At 50.1% G+C, this 13,513-nt stretch overlaps 4 protein-coding genes across 4 annotated transcripts; 3 read left to right on the forward strand and 1 right to left on the reverse strand.

The window, feature by feature from the left end:
- Nucleotides 1-780: 780 nt before the first annotated feature.
- Nucleotides 781-1,740, forward strand: M438DRAFT_354760 (uncharacterized protein; the record flags this gene model as incomplete). The annotated part of the gene is made up of 1 exon (XM_029906984.1): nucleotides 781-1,740. The coding sequence occupies one exon, from the start codon at nucleotides 781-783 to the stop codon at nucleotides 1,738-1,740; it is 960 nt and encodes a 319-aa protein (XP_029760913.1).
- Nucleotides 1,741-2,002: 262 nt separating this feature from the next.
- M438DRAFT_364750 (uncharacterized protein) lies at nucleotides 2,003-4,613 on the reverse strand (the record flags this gene model as incomplete). Its single annotated transcript, XM_029907750.1, has 3 exons — nucleotides 3,517-4,613; nucleotides 2,517-3,469; nucleotides 2,003-2,466 (listed from the first exon to the last, which is right to left on the reverse strand). Exons 1-3 carry the CDS (start codon nucleotides 4,575-4,577, stop codon nucleotides 2,003-2,005), a joined length of 2,478 nt encoding a protein of 825 aa, XP_029760914.1. The 5' UTR covers nucleotides 4,578-4,613.
- Nucleotides 4,614-5,613: 1,000 nt separating this feature from the next.
- On the forward strand, nucleotides 5,614-7,792 carry M438DRAFT_317517 (MFS general substrate transporter; the record flags this gene model as incomplete). Its single annotated transcript, XM_029902745.1, has 3 exons — nucleotides 5,614-6,813; nucleotides 6,880-6,956; nucleotides 7,065-7,792. The coding sequence occupies 3 exons, from the start codon at nucleotides 5,614-5,616 to the stop codon at nucleotides 7,606-7,608; spliced, it is 1,821 nt and encodes a 606-aa protein (XP_029760915.1). The 3' UTR covers nucleotides 7,609-7,792.
- Nucleotides 7,793-11,075: 3,283 nt separating this feature from the next.
- Nucleotides 11,076-13,485, forward strand: M438DRAFT_374033 (uncharacterized protein; the record flags this gene model as incomplete). The annotated part of the gene is made up of 2 exons (XM_029908468.1): nucleotides 11,076-11,613; nucleotides 11,669-13,485. The coding sequence occupies 2 exons, from the start codon at nucleotides 11,076-11,078 to the stop codon at nucleotides 13,483-13,485; spliced, it is 2,355 nt and encodes a 784-aa protein (XP_029760916.1).
- Between the last annotated feature and the right edge of the window lie 28 nt (nucleotides 13,486-13,513).

Genomic DNA, 13,513 nt, shown 5'->3' on the forward strand with positions numbered 1-13,513 from the left:
GCGAGTCTTCTCAGAAGCGGAAGGACTGGTGTGTAGAAGTTTTCCCCATCTGATAAGATCTACCGTTCTCGGAGTTTCACAACTCTCGACACTTGGCGGACGTACACCTCCCGAATTCTTTTCTCCATGCTATATCATCCATCAAAAAGCCAATTCCCCGTTACGTGAATTGCTTCACACCAGAGCAGGTTGACTAAGACATGACGTGGCCATCCCGAAGATTCCCTTGGAGCCGCGCACCTCAGATCGTTCATGATCGGACGCGATATCACCCCCCGATTCAAGGGAAACTACGAATATACGACTATATGATTCGACTGAGCAGTCGATACTCCTTTACTAGGTCAATATTGTTTGTTGATAGTATTGTGATAGACACACTCGGTGGATTCCAATCTGCTTCCTAAGCCGCAAAATCAAGACGAAGCAAGGGCGCCAATCATGCACGATACAGCATGCAGCATCACGTTTCGTAAGGCGCCCATAAAGCTGTCTAGCTGGGAAAGCGCGTTCAAGACAAACGCATTTCTGCCTGCCGTGGTCACCGCTGCCTAGCTGTTGCTACATATTGCTTACTGCCATCTCGTGGAAGATTCCTTGCTCCATACTTGTTACCATTACAATCATGGTCTCACCTAACAGCTACGGCACCAAATATGGGGTTCTAATTCCACTTGACTTATTTCCTCTCATCGCAAGACACAGCGATGTCGACAGCATAAAGCGACTCCGACTGACTTGCTCGAGTGTGAACAACTCGTCGCTCCTGTATTTGCGAATATGGCTCTCTGGCGCATCTTCCTCAACATGGCACCGCACAGTCTAGAACGAATGGTGCAAATTTGCACGGCAACTTGGGCTGCGAGACATGTGGAAGAGATCCATCTACCCGCTGGTATCGACCGTAGCTCAGGATTTCAAGCAAACAGTCCTGCCCGGAGCTCGCCTAGGGCAGTACTCAAGTCGATATACGATGCGCTCAAGATCGCACTGCAAGGGTTGCAACGCGCACAGAACTATCAAGTCAGAGTGATAGTCTCACAGTTCAACTTTCCTGGTTATCCGAGGCCGCGAAACCTCCAACGCTGTGTCCTCGAAGCAATGCTAGAGAGTGAATACCCTTTGGAGCAATTGCACCTCTTGCTCGAGTTATATCCCCACAAGATGTGGAACTGGGAAATCATGCCTGATGGTCTGCCCTTGCACCTCGGCACGACGCTCAAGAAACTGATAGTTGAATGCAAGCCTCCTGGCATTGGAGAGGAACACTCGACAGAAAGATTGGTCTTTGAGGATACTGCTCTGGCTCGCACTCTGGATCACTCAATCCGTTTGGAACACCTTCAAGTAATCGGCGAACCGGGCACCTATAATGATTCGCTAAGAGAGGAAATTTGCAAGCATTTGCAAAAGAGATGTCTCAAGAGTCTTGACTTCCCCATGCCCAGGAGAATAAAAAGTGATCTAGACAATTTCCGCAATGCGAAACGTCGATTGAGCTTGCGACTGGCACAATACAACGCCGCCGCCTTCACCGAGACTGATTATCCAGCCCTCCCACGCACAACGCTCACCAGAAGTTCCTATCAGAGACATTTCACCCAGTATTATCGACCGAATGATTCGTCCAATTCTTTCGAAAGAATTGTCAAAGAAATGACTTCCGAGCCCATTATCACGCACCAATGGGATTGGGACAAAGCCATCTTTGTTGAACTCAATCCGATGCTGCTGAAATGATCGAGCCGATCTTGGACATATGGCACCGCTATCGTGAGGGTTTCGAGGAGATGCAACAGTTTTTCGAAAAGGTCGAGAAGGCTCAGAACTTCACGCTGAGCCAGTCTCTGAGCATTGAAGAAGAGTTCCAAAACTTGAACAAAAAGATGATCGACATGTATCAAAAGTTGAGATACACTCTGGTATAGGATCAAACAATGCCATGACGCTGCCCAAAGCAGCAGTATTGTTAGCGTGTTGTTGTCACCTGCCGTCAGGATATCTAGAGAGCAAACAAGGAAAACCCATCGTCTCCATCATCTCCATCGTTGCCTCCAGATTCACTCCGGTGCTTGTAATGCTTTCTCTGTCTCTTATCTCTGACATCTGCGCGTGGTGTAGGCTTGGATCTTAAGCTTGACGCGACATGTGATGCTTTGGTCGGTTTGTACTTGGGATTCTCCGCAAAGATTGACCGAAGTACCCACGACTTTTCCTTTGTCGCTGGATCTTTGCGTGAGTCTTTACTTGAGTCCGGATTCGAGGCGACAGTTCGAGGTTTGACGTTACTGAGGGAAGTTTGTTTGCGAGATGGTTCTGGCGGATTCGAGTCGACGAAGTCTTCTGTCTTTTTGGACAAATCTCCGGCAGGCTTTTGCTCAACTTGCGATAAGAGAAGCTCGTCATCGTTATCTTGATGAGCTGAGCTGAGCTTGCCTTTGCTTTGATATCCGTTGGACCCCACGTCTTGCCAAAGCAGCTCAGGACTTTTGGCTTGTCACCTTTCCGTAGGATACCTGTCTCATCCACAGTTCCGATATAGTTTTCCAGAAAGTAAGCGAGAGGCCTTCTGATCGTCTTCCACTCTCGCGAAAACTTTTTAGTTCCCATGATTTGGATGTCCAGAATTTCATGACTGATAAATGAATAGTCTGAAGTGTGTTGGGAATGGTGTAGCTCATAGCTGATGATTGTCTGATCACACCATTGATCATCTCTGCTGAAGAGTTTGATCTGAAAGAAACTTACAGCTGTTCTACCACGAATGTAAACCAAATACGGTTTGCTTCGCAACTCGGGAACCATATTATCGCGTGCTCGTGGCCACCACTGAGAAATAATTCGCAAGAAATTATCGAAACTCAGGGTCTTTCCTTGTGACATTCCAAAACAGAGTGCGCTGGATGGAACAACAAGTGTTCCATCGTACAGTGTCGCCGATACGTGGGTGCTAGGATCTTCCTCCAAAGTGGCAGGTGTGTCGGCAATCTCTGGGCCCCTCTTGCTTAGGGGAGGCTGAATTTGCTCTTCGTTCATCGACACGACATCGGCGTAGTTCTTGCTCTTTGTAGTATCCGTGACAAGCTGGGAGTTATCGGATTCGGATTTTGCTCGTGGTTTTGTATGACGAGCCTCTTTTGGCGGTAGCATCCTCGATGAGAAGTCTTTGTGACGATTAAGCTTGAGAAGGAGCGGATGAGTCTTTGATTGACTTTGCTGTACCACATTTTCTGCCCCATCCATGAACCCGACGTGGTTTTTGAGACACGATTTCAAGTATTCCCGTAGTGGTTGGTCTTGCTTGCTACGGGCGCTGAACATGACTTCCGACATCTCTACCTGTGATGTTCCAAAGGAACCGTCGTTCGAGACGAGGATTTTATGGACGCTTTTGGAGAGGCTTTTGTCCGGAGCAAAACTCATCCTCCAAACGTCGACCAAAAAGGAGTCGTTGCTGGTGTCCACTTGCCTGGAACCATTAGCTTGATTGATACCAAAACGCAGGAGGGCACATACCTTATTTGAACAAAAGTCATAGCATCGCTGTTGTCAGGAGCGAGGAGAGAATGGCTGTCTATTCGTTGCCACCACTGCCAAAGTACTGTGGCCTTTGTCAGGAACCCTTCGAGGGTCATCACCATGACAGAACTTGGACTGACAATGGTGTGTGTAGCCAGATCGAACGACATTGGATTAGGCGGCCTCGTTGTGCACTCACGAAGTCCAAACTGCTGCTCAAATCTTTCCATCTTGTGAGCTAGAGGATGAATGATAGAAGGGTCGAACAGATTCAAAGAGCTGGCATGGTCCACAGCGCCCACATAGTTCTTTAAAGCTCTGAAGAGACCTGCTCCAGTTCCCTTTCTCCAGGAGTAAGTCTTTGTGTCTGGTATGAAGCATCGAAGTACCCAGGCATTGGCTCTACAAGGCGAATGTTCGTCAGGTACGATTAATTCGTATATCAAGCGCGGCCGTGTGCCGGTGCCAACACCAATGTCCCACACATTGACCGAGAGGAAACCATCACGAAATTTCCCTTCCCGGATACCAAGTCCAATGTTCTGCGCAGGCAATCGTGAGGACATATCCCGAGAATCCTTTCTCCATAATCCATCGACGATCATGACTAAGTCTTTGAACCCATTGAGATCGATCAGACCGTCCCAGAGGAACATTATCGTTCCATCGAAGAGAGATGCCGAAAAGAATGTTCGGTCACGGCGTCGGCCTCCGTCGAAATGTTCCGTCTCAGGCTCCTGTGTTTCTGTGCAGCTCTGGGTCGTAGTTGGTGAGATTGTCGAGAAGCTCGAAGTCGAATTCACATCAAGTTTCGCAAGGCGCAATGTTGTGTCCGACCCATTAGACTGTCCGGGATCAGTGACGTTTCCAGTCTTGTCTCCAATGTTGGATGCTGGATCTTTGCCAGCTATCTCATCATTCGTCGCAAGCGGCAAGAAGCCCAACCATCGTGCTGGATGTACTTGAGGCCAATATTCACTTTGACGATACTGAAGGCCTTGTTGATAATGATGTCGTGGGTTCCTTAGAGCTCTTCTCAAGAATGCGCATCGTAACATTGAGAGAGATGTGCCGCCTATCTGCAGACATGTTTCGCGCATGTCAGGATTAATAAGAAACATTTTGAGTTTGGTTGTGCTTCCGACGGCGCTTGAAGATGGTCTGTGCATAGAGACGTTGCTACCAACACCCTCCTTCTCCAGACCCCCCGTCTTACACTCCTGTCCCTTCTCCCTTCACCTGGGTATGGCTATACCTTCTACCAGACAGACTCTTGTTTCTCATTATTTTCTCGCAATGAGATGACCTCGACCCATTCAAGTACTGTCCGCAAGAAGAAGACATCATGCACTGATAGCAGCTCTCCGACGTACTTCATGACCGGAATCTGGAAATGGCTCTGATTCACCAAGTCCCGACTAACGTCCACAGCTCCTACAGCAAGCTGCACGAAATGAGAGACTTCGGCATGAACCTGATAGACGTCATTATGGACTTTCTGTCTAAGGTGAGAGCTAATGTGCTGACAGAGTCCAGGATGTTTCTGCTTTTTGTACATGCTTCAAGGATTTTCTCGTCCTTCTGCCTGCTTGCAGGTGTGCGCCTCAAAATCATTGAAAAGACAACCAGCGGCTTTGTAAGATCGGCATGAATGTTCGTCCGGTCCTTATAGAACAGCGGCTGGAATAATCATCCATCTGTGGTGTCGAGACACTCTGGAAGCAATGTTTGTCAGCGAGGCTCAAACCTGCAGCTGACAAACCCCAGCTTTGTCCAATCACAGCAACGCTTGCATTCCACAGGTATCTCTCCGGCCACCAAGGTTCTGACCCCCTTGTACCAAGCTCCGTCTGCTATTGCTAAACTCCATGGCTTGTATTTTCAGAGACTCCGACTTGCTTGGCATGCTTACTGAATACGTTCGCACGCAATCAACAGCTTCGTAAAGTTGAAGATTAGTTTGTGAGTATATATGTAGGTGACACATAAAAGCATCCACCATTCCTCTGTACCATTATCATCACAGCGAGACAACAAAGTCTTCCTTGTATCAGTTCATTCATCCTATCCCAGAGCTCTATCTAGTCTACCAGCATGGATCTCATTCGAGACGCACCCCTCGGACAAATCATCCGTCATCTGACAGGAAACAGACTGCTTCAATATCCTGAAGAGAAGTCTGGATTCGAGTGTCCAAGTTGCTACGCACACCCGGGCACTGAGAAGGCAGCTAGTCGACAATCAACGACAGCTCCTTCACTTTCGTTCATCGATGGTTCGCTCGAGAAAGAGCTGAACAACAACCTCCACCTTACGCGAACAGAGACTGACCGAAGTCGCCACGAATTAAGCAAGACCAACACCGCCAGATCTGCTCTATCGCGAGTCGGATCGCGAATTGCCTTAGAGCAATCAAAAACCAGAGCAGATCTCGAGCAAGCTTTCGCCATTGCTTCCGAGTCGAATCCCTCAACACCTGAGCCTGTCCAACCTGTCCGTACTGCAGATGGAACCATTCTGGTCGACTGGTACACCACTGACGATCCCGCAAATCCTCAAAATTGGTCGAAGACGAAGAAAGGCATGGTCACAGCTCTGATCTGTATTTACACCACTGCAGTCTACACAGGCTCGGCCATCTACACTCCGTCAGCCGAGGGTGTTATGCATGTCTTTGGCGTTTCGGCGACCGCAGCATCTCTCGGCATAGCCCTCTTCGTTTTCGCTTATGGTCTTGGACCTCTGATCTTCTCACCACTTAGTGAGATCGCATCAACTGGCAGAAATCCTCCATACATCATCACTTTTGCCATCTTCACCATATTGTGTGTACCCACAGCTCTGGTTGATAACTTCGCCGGCTTGATGGTGCTGCGATTCTTGCAAGGCTTCTTCGGCTCGCCCATCTTGGCAACAGGTGGTGCTAGTCTTCAAGATATGTTCTCGCTTATCAAGCTTCCTTACATCCTCTGTTGTTGGGCAGCTGCCGCTTGTATTGGTCCTGCTCTTGGACCAATCATCTCTGGTTTCAGTGTCGCGGCTATGAACTGGAGGTGGTCTCTGTGGGAGATGTTGTGGCTTGCTGCACCTGTCTGGCTCATGCTCTTCGCCTTCCTTCCCGAAACATACCCAGAGAACATCCTGTTGCGTCGTGCCCGGCGTCTCAGAAAACTCACAGGGAACCAAAACCTGAAGGCTCAGTCTGAGATCAATCAGGCTTCACGGAGCTTCAGGGACATTGTGTTCGAGGCTTTGATTAGACCTGTGCAGCTTATTGTGCTCGATCCTGCTATCGTAAGTTGAGCTTTAAGGTGTATCGTGGTCAACCATGTGCTCTTTGCTGACTAAAGCTTTGCTCAGGCCTACGCTGATCTCTATATTGCTCTCTGCTATGCAATCTTCTACAGCTTCTTTGAAGTCTTCCCGCTAGTTTACATGTAAGTCGAGCTCCTGAACGCTGTTTTACAGAGTCAATCTCTCACGGAGATGACCTGTGCAACAACCGCCAACTTGGTTCACAATAACAATGCTAACCTTCATCGCAGGGAGCGATACGGCTTCAACGCCGGTGAAACTGGCCTCATCTTCCTCTCAATCGCAGTAGGCGTCGTCATCGCCATCGCCGCATACTACGCCTACCTCTACTACGTCGTCGAACCCGAGATCCGACAAAACGGTCTGGGGGCTCCAGAACGCCGTCTGATCCCCGCTCTCTTCTCCAGCTTCCTCGTCCCCATCGGTCTTTTCATCTTCGCCTGGACCGGAGATGGCCACATTCACTGGATTGTCAGCTGTGTCGGTATCGTGTTGAACATGATCGGAGTTTTCATTCTGTTCCAATGCGTGTTCGTTTACCTCGCGTTTTCTTATCCGATGTTCGCTGGTAGTCTGTTTGCTGGCAACGATACTGCTAGATCTACGCTTGCTGCCGCCGCCATCCTGTTTTCAAGACCTATGTTCTTGAATTTGGGGGTTGGGCCTGGTGTCAGTTTGCTTGCTGGACTGACTACACTGTGTATTGGCGGTATCTTCATACTGTTCTTCTACGGCGACAAGTTGAGAGCGAGAAGCCGATTTACCGCCAAGTAAATTCGGAAAGATAATTGTTGTGGATATGGAATTGGAGGATGTGGAGAAGGATGATAATGAGAAAAAGGCTTTAATGGGTTATACATAATGTTGAAAGTGGAAGGATACACGGTACTGGAGGGATAGAAGGACGACGTAATGGGATAATCGATACGATTCTAGAGTTCGATAGATACAACAGTCTTTTCCATATGCTCAAAGTCTCAAGCTCCATTCTCGCTGCAGGAGAAACGCGTGGTGATGTGTCTGTCAAGAGGCACGATACTTGCTGAACACACTGTGTTTGGCTCTGGTATTTGGATATACTGTGCAATTCTACAGCTGCAGATTGTCAAGCTCAAGCACAAAGACAAGGTGTGGGAGCTTGTATCTGAGATTCGAGACCTATCGGATGTTGAAGGTTTCTTGCAATAAGGCTGCCGCGTACAGAGCCTGACACAAATACCTACCCGAGGCCAGAATTGAAAATCGATTGACCTTGTCGTGTATCCCAGGACTGGTAGTTGTTGAAACCTATCTATGGCCCGAAGAAGAGACGCGAGACATCAATCTCAGCCTGCCGGGAATTAATTAATTGATGTCGGACATAATCGACCAAGAGGCACGAATAGCCATGTACGCGTAGCATCAACCATGTTCGTATATGTCCTTAGAGCCTGACTATGATGACTAAAGCGACGCTGTATTGGGGTATTGTAGATTTCGAGGTTCTCCTGGATGTGAAGCCAATCGTGGATCGAGACGCCAACGAGTCAAGCGTCTATCGTTATAGGCGAAGGATGCAAGATCACAACTCTGAATAAGAATATAGAGTCATGGTTGTTAAGTTTTCGACTGAAACGTGGCATCCACTTCAGGAGAGAAAGTCCATGGGAATGCAAAAGTGTCGGTTTCGGATAGTATGGCAGATTTGCGGTGTGTTGTTTCTTGCAAACAGCTTTTGTTAATAAGAACAACACCGTCGCGTGTTCTCACCTATGTTGACTGCCGTGTGTCCTCCACCGGCGCTCGGTCCATTGGCTAGACAACTAGGAGGGCGGTGGACGCTGTCTAGTTTCAGTGAGTGGATGTTCTCAAGTTCAAGTAGTGCGATGAATTGCTTGACATCATCAACGTTGTGGGTTTTGAGTTGTCCACTGCTGCACGTCGTGGATGGAGACTGATGGTGCACGCACTTGTTTTGTCCAAGTCTTGGTTTGTGGATCCCCAGATCCACGATCGGTGAATTTCGGCCAGATCGACGACCTCTTTTCAGGAGTCGGCCTTCTCACCTGGACTGACGTACAGTAAAAGATAGAGCCGCAATAGGCCGAGTAACAATCTCGTGCGAAACTTGGAGAACCTATCATCTCCTTTCCAGGTCATGGGACGGGGATTGCAATTGAGACGAATTGCTGAAAAGGATTCGGAGCGGCTGGACCAATTCCCAGCAACTCGGTTATCATCTGAGATTTTTATTATTGCGCTTTGGTTAGATTGGGGTTATTTTGGCGCCAACTCTGCAAGCTCAGGTCGTTGAACAAGCACAGCATTTCGGTCGGGGAAGCTGTCCGCATTACCGCACTCGTCAATGTGGGATCTCCAGCTTCGTGCTAAACAAGACCATGGATGGAGGCTGGAGTGGATGACCTGAACCACGGACCTCGACTATTTGCACACTGGATCCTTCGTGAACCACAGAGCGGGTTTCGGGGACCATGCCAATAGTCGGGTTGAACACCATCGGATTGTTGTATCCTGGTTGTCTGAGGCGGATGCGGGCCGATGCAGTTTGTAGATTCGAGATATCGGGAAGCGTTTTGAGTTGATATCGGTGGCCGCCTTGTGCATGATACTCTCAACTTACACCCAACCTTCCATGCAATGATACACGCTGTCAAGGACATCAAACAACGGGGGGTGGCATGCAGGGCCAAAAAATGTGTAGACCTGTCACCGCTCTCGCCGCATAAACAATAACATTAGAAGGACATGTGCCTTGCATTGAGGACATCAATTTTTAGAGTTCTTGATAAAGCTGCGACCCGCGGGCACTATTCCGTGATACACCCAAAAGAGGTGAGCTGCATGTAGGTAAAATTTGTTCCAGCCTTCAGGTGGATGAGAAAAGCTTCGGACATGGGTGGTAAAAGTCGCACGGCATCAAATGCACTTGCAGCGCGTAACGCAACATATGCTTTGCTTGTCTTTTCTTGTCGTGTTGCATATGTACGACGTTGAATTTTTCTGGGCAACAGGTCGTCCGAGAGATGCTTGCTCGGCTAGCTACACTTTGCGCACAGTAGACACCTACCGTGTCTTGCCCACTCTTGTGTAAGCGCTTGCTCATGACAAGTGACATTGTTGACAGCGTCTGTAGTTGAGAGATAGTGTCGGATAGTGTCGACTAACCCAGGTCTCGAGTTTGAGATGATTGCGCGATTCCAGCGTCTCGGGATCAGCAACGCGCTCTGGCATGCATACCATCGGGGACCCACGCGCCATCCAACGGTGCGCGTAATCTTAACACAGCAACCGCCGCTCGTTTAGCTTTTAGCCCTCTACAACCCGACAACCAGGTAAGAAGTAGCCAGCAACCGTCGCTATACAGCCATTGCTGAGGTGCGTCCGAGTCTACCACACGATACATGCAAAGTCATTTCGAAGATCGCAGCAGAAGAAGTTTCTCGTGCGAGGAAGCTGCGTTCCCTCGAGTTGACGACGCAATGGCCGAGGGCTCTGTCAGCTCCACCTCTCCCGCGACTCCACTCGTTTACTCGTGGCTTCGAACTTTAACCTCTTCGCACTTCTGTAAAAAGTCCGCAGTTGCGCAGGGCCAGTGCTTGGGCACCTCCCCTCTCGGGTTTCGCTTGTCATGATAGCGCAAAGTAAACAAGAAGCGCCGTGGTAACAACAGACAGGTACCTTTTGCTTCGCGAAGCCGGGGCCTGTGGTTGACGCCGATGTGCCCGCGTGTGGAAGTTGGAAGTTGACCGATCGGTTCAGTGCTCACGAGGCACGGCAACACCCTCTTCCCTCCTCCATAGTGCCATGCGGCCGCCGGCTGCAGGAACACCTAGCGTGATGGGCATTGATGAGGGTGGCTGACTGGGGGGGGCCAGGTTTTGACTCCTCTCCAGATTTAGCCTACCACTCACGGATCCTCTGTCATCATTCGGCTGACGTTTCCTGGTCGTACACGCTCCACAGTGGTGTACTTTTGCGCCGTGCAACCTGTCTTGCAGGCACAACATTGGCTTGCATTTTACCATTGGGCTTTTCTCTTTTTCTTCCCTCTCTCATTCTCTTACAACCTGTCTCTTCTTGTGTATCCCATCTTGTGTCTGTCGCTATCGAGTCTCGTCACGCCGTCCACAATCACGAGCAACAATCACAATCACAACCGTCACCTCGACCTCGACCTTGCCAGCAAACAACTTCTCAAACATCAGTCTGCTCATGTGGTCATGAATTATCTCCCGGACTAGATGGCTCCAAAGTGGTTTTCGCAAAGCGATGACCTTTCCTATCAACAATCAGATCCCATGGCTTCGACAACAACAGAACCAACTCCCAAGAAGGCTTCACGCCTGTCAGCAACGTTTGGCACCGACTCCAGACCTTGGAATTTCATGAGCTCCTCCTCAGACCGCAGTTCATCGTCTTCTAGAAAACGGCTGTCACTGTTCGGCGCACGCAACTCCACCGCTTCATCAGCAGACGTCTTCTCGTCGGGTCATTCTTCGCCTCGAGATTCCGCTTTCGTTCAATCTGGTCGGCCTGAATTTTCTCCTCGTCCCGAGTCTCGCTTCAGCATCGATTCTAAATCAACAGCGGTTGCTCTACCCACCCCCACCGACAGCTGGCGATCATCAATTTTCTCCCGAAGGCGCTCGGCCAAATCTTCCAGGAGCTCGGAATCGAAGGATGAACCTCTCATGCGATGGCTCCGTACTGACAGTCGAACTCCTGGCTGGAGACGCGAGTCCACCGACTGCGAAAGAGAGCATGACTCAGAAGAAGCCTGTAAGTTGGGTGCACGGATGTTTTTGACATGCGAAGACTAACGCCTGCCGACAAGTCTACCAGACATTGAGAAAGAAGAATATTTCGGCACCATTCAACTTCCAGCATGTCACACACACACAGCAAGAACAGCTTCCGCAATTGGAGTCTGTAACCGATAGCGAGCTCGTGTCTGAGTTTTGGGCTGCTTCAGCCTTCCAAGCACCCAAGAGCGAGCTCCGTGGCATTAAAGCAGACCCGGTCGACAGCAGCTTTCGTGTTCGCGCGAATGAGAGAAGACCCTCCACCGCCTCTTCCGTTCGCTCCGACCCTTTTGCTTCCAGACATCGCGGCTTGAGCTTCACTTCATCGGTGCATGAGCTCGACAGCACTCCCCGCACTCCACAGGATGTCGAGTCTCCTCTGGATGAAAGAGCACGTTCATTATCACTCACCTCAAGGTCGCACAGCTTCTCACGTCTAGATCTGCCATCTAGAGAAAGGCTGGCCGCTTTGGGTGCTGAGCAGAGAGAGCCTCCCACTATGCTCCATCCTGCTCTGCGTGGACAGATGACTCCGCCTACAGTGGAGCGCACCTCCAGCCAGCCCCAAATCTTCGAGCTCCCTGGGACCAGTCTCGAATCTGTTCCTGAGGAGATGGAAGGCTGCGGTCCCAGCCCAGCGAAACTTCCTCGAGCAAAGGCTATGCTGGACCTCTCACCCCTCGCATCTCCCAAGCTTTCTCCACGATCATCGCCGTCTCTCAATTCAACTGCTCGTCAAAAGAATGGTCTCGTCTTCACACCGTTCCCCATCGGCAATGCTTTCGCACAGGCACATGGAGGTACTGGCGTAGAGGTGCCAAGGACTTCTTCCGAAAGCCGCCTTTCGTTCAGCGTCGATGGAAATGTCCCAAGCTTGACTTCTGGCGAGTCGTGGGAGAATGACATTGACTTCTGCTATCTGGTTGAGGCTGAGTCGTCCTGTGACTTTGACTGGGAGTCTGTAAGATCGAGTCGTAAGGGGTCCGCCTCTTCAGCTCGCAGAGACTCAACTACTAGTGTCTCTGTTCAGCGCGCCTCGTACAGTGACCCTTCGCGCAGAGCAAGCATCAAATCTCAGCCAGATGTTGAAGCACTATTTGCCGACTTTGATGGAAGCTCGACATTTGTCAAGGACCAAACTCGCCATGATTCTCCTCAGATGTCCGTATCGCGTGCCGACTTGAGCCCTATTTTGGAATCACCAGCCAAGGTGACCACTACCAACAGCAGTTCAGATACTGTCAGCCCGACCAAGCCATCTCATACCCGCTCTATCTCTTTGGACGACAATGTCAAGTGCGGCCACTCTCTGGATAGAAGCGCAAGATGGTCAATTGCATCACCCCTCTGCCTTCCAGAAGACGCTAAGCGTCGCGGTATTACCTTTACGCATCCGGTGTACAAGTCGCGAGCAGTTCGCATGTCGGTACCTGCGTCGTTTGCTGCACCTCCGTTGCCTCCACCAAAGACAGCCCTACCACCTTTACCCGCACAGCAAGCCGCACAACAACCCGCAAAGCCTGTCTCGCCACCTCTTTCACCCACTTCGACATGGCCTAGTTCCTTCCCAACCATGCGTAGACCTTCTTCCGCACAGGATCGGGCAATCCTTCAAGCTGCCGGTCGCTTTGTCAGAAACGGCCGTGCATCCAGCAGACCTACCACACCCAGCCGTCTTTCGCATGTCCAACATGCCTTCCGCAATTCTCCCTCTATGGCAATGGACTCCCCCACCACGCCACCAAAGACGACAGCCACCGATTTCAAGTACGGTGGAATCTACCCCAGTCCGCCAATGTCTCCGCCCGAGCAACACCAGGGTTTCCAAGACTACCCAGCTTGGATATAATGGAGCAAATTCTTGGGGATTTTACAGT

Source organism: Aureobasidium pullulans, assembly GCF_000721785.1.
Source record: "Aureobasidium pullulans EXF-150 unplaced genomic scaffold scaffold_8, whole genome shotgun sequence".
Lineage (NCBI taxonomy): Eukaryota > Fungi > Ascomycota > Dothideomycetes > Dothideales > Saccotheciaceae > Aureobasidium > Aureobasidium pullulans.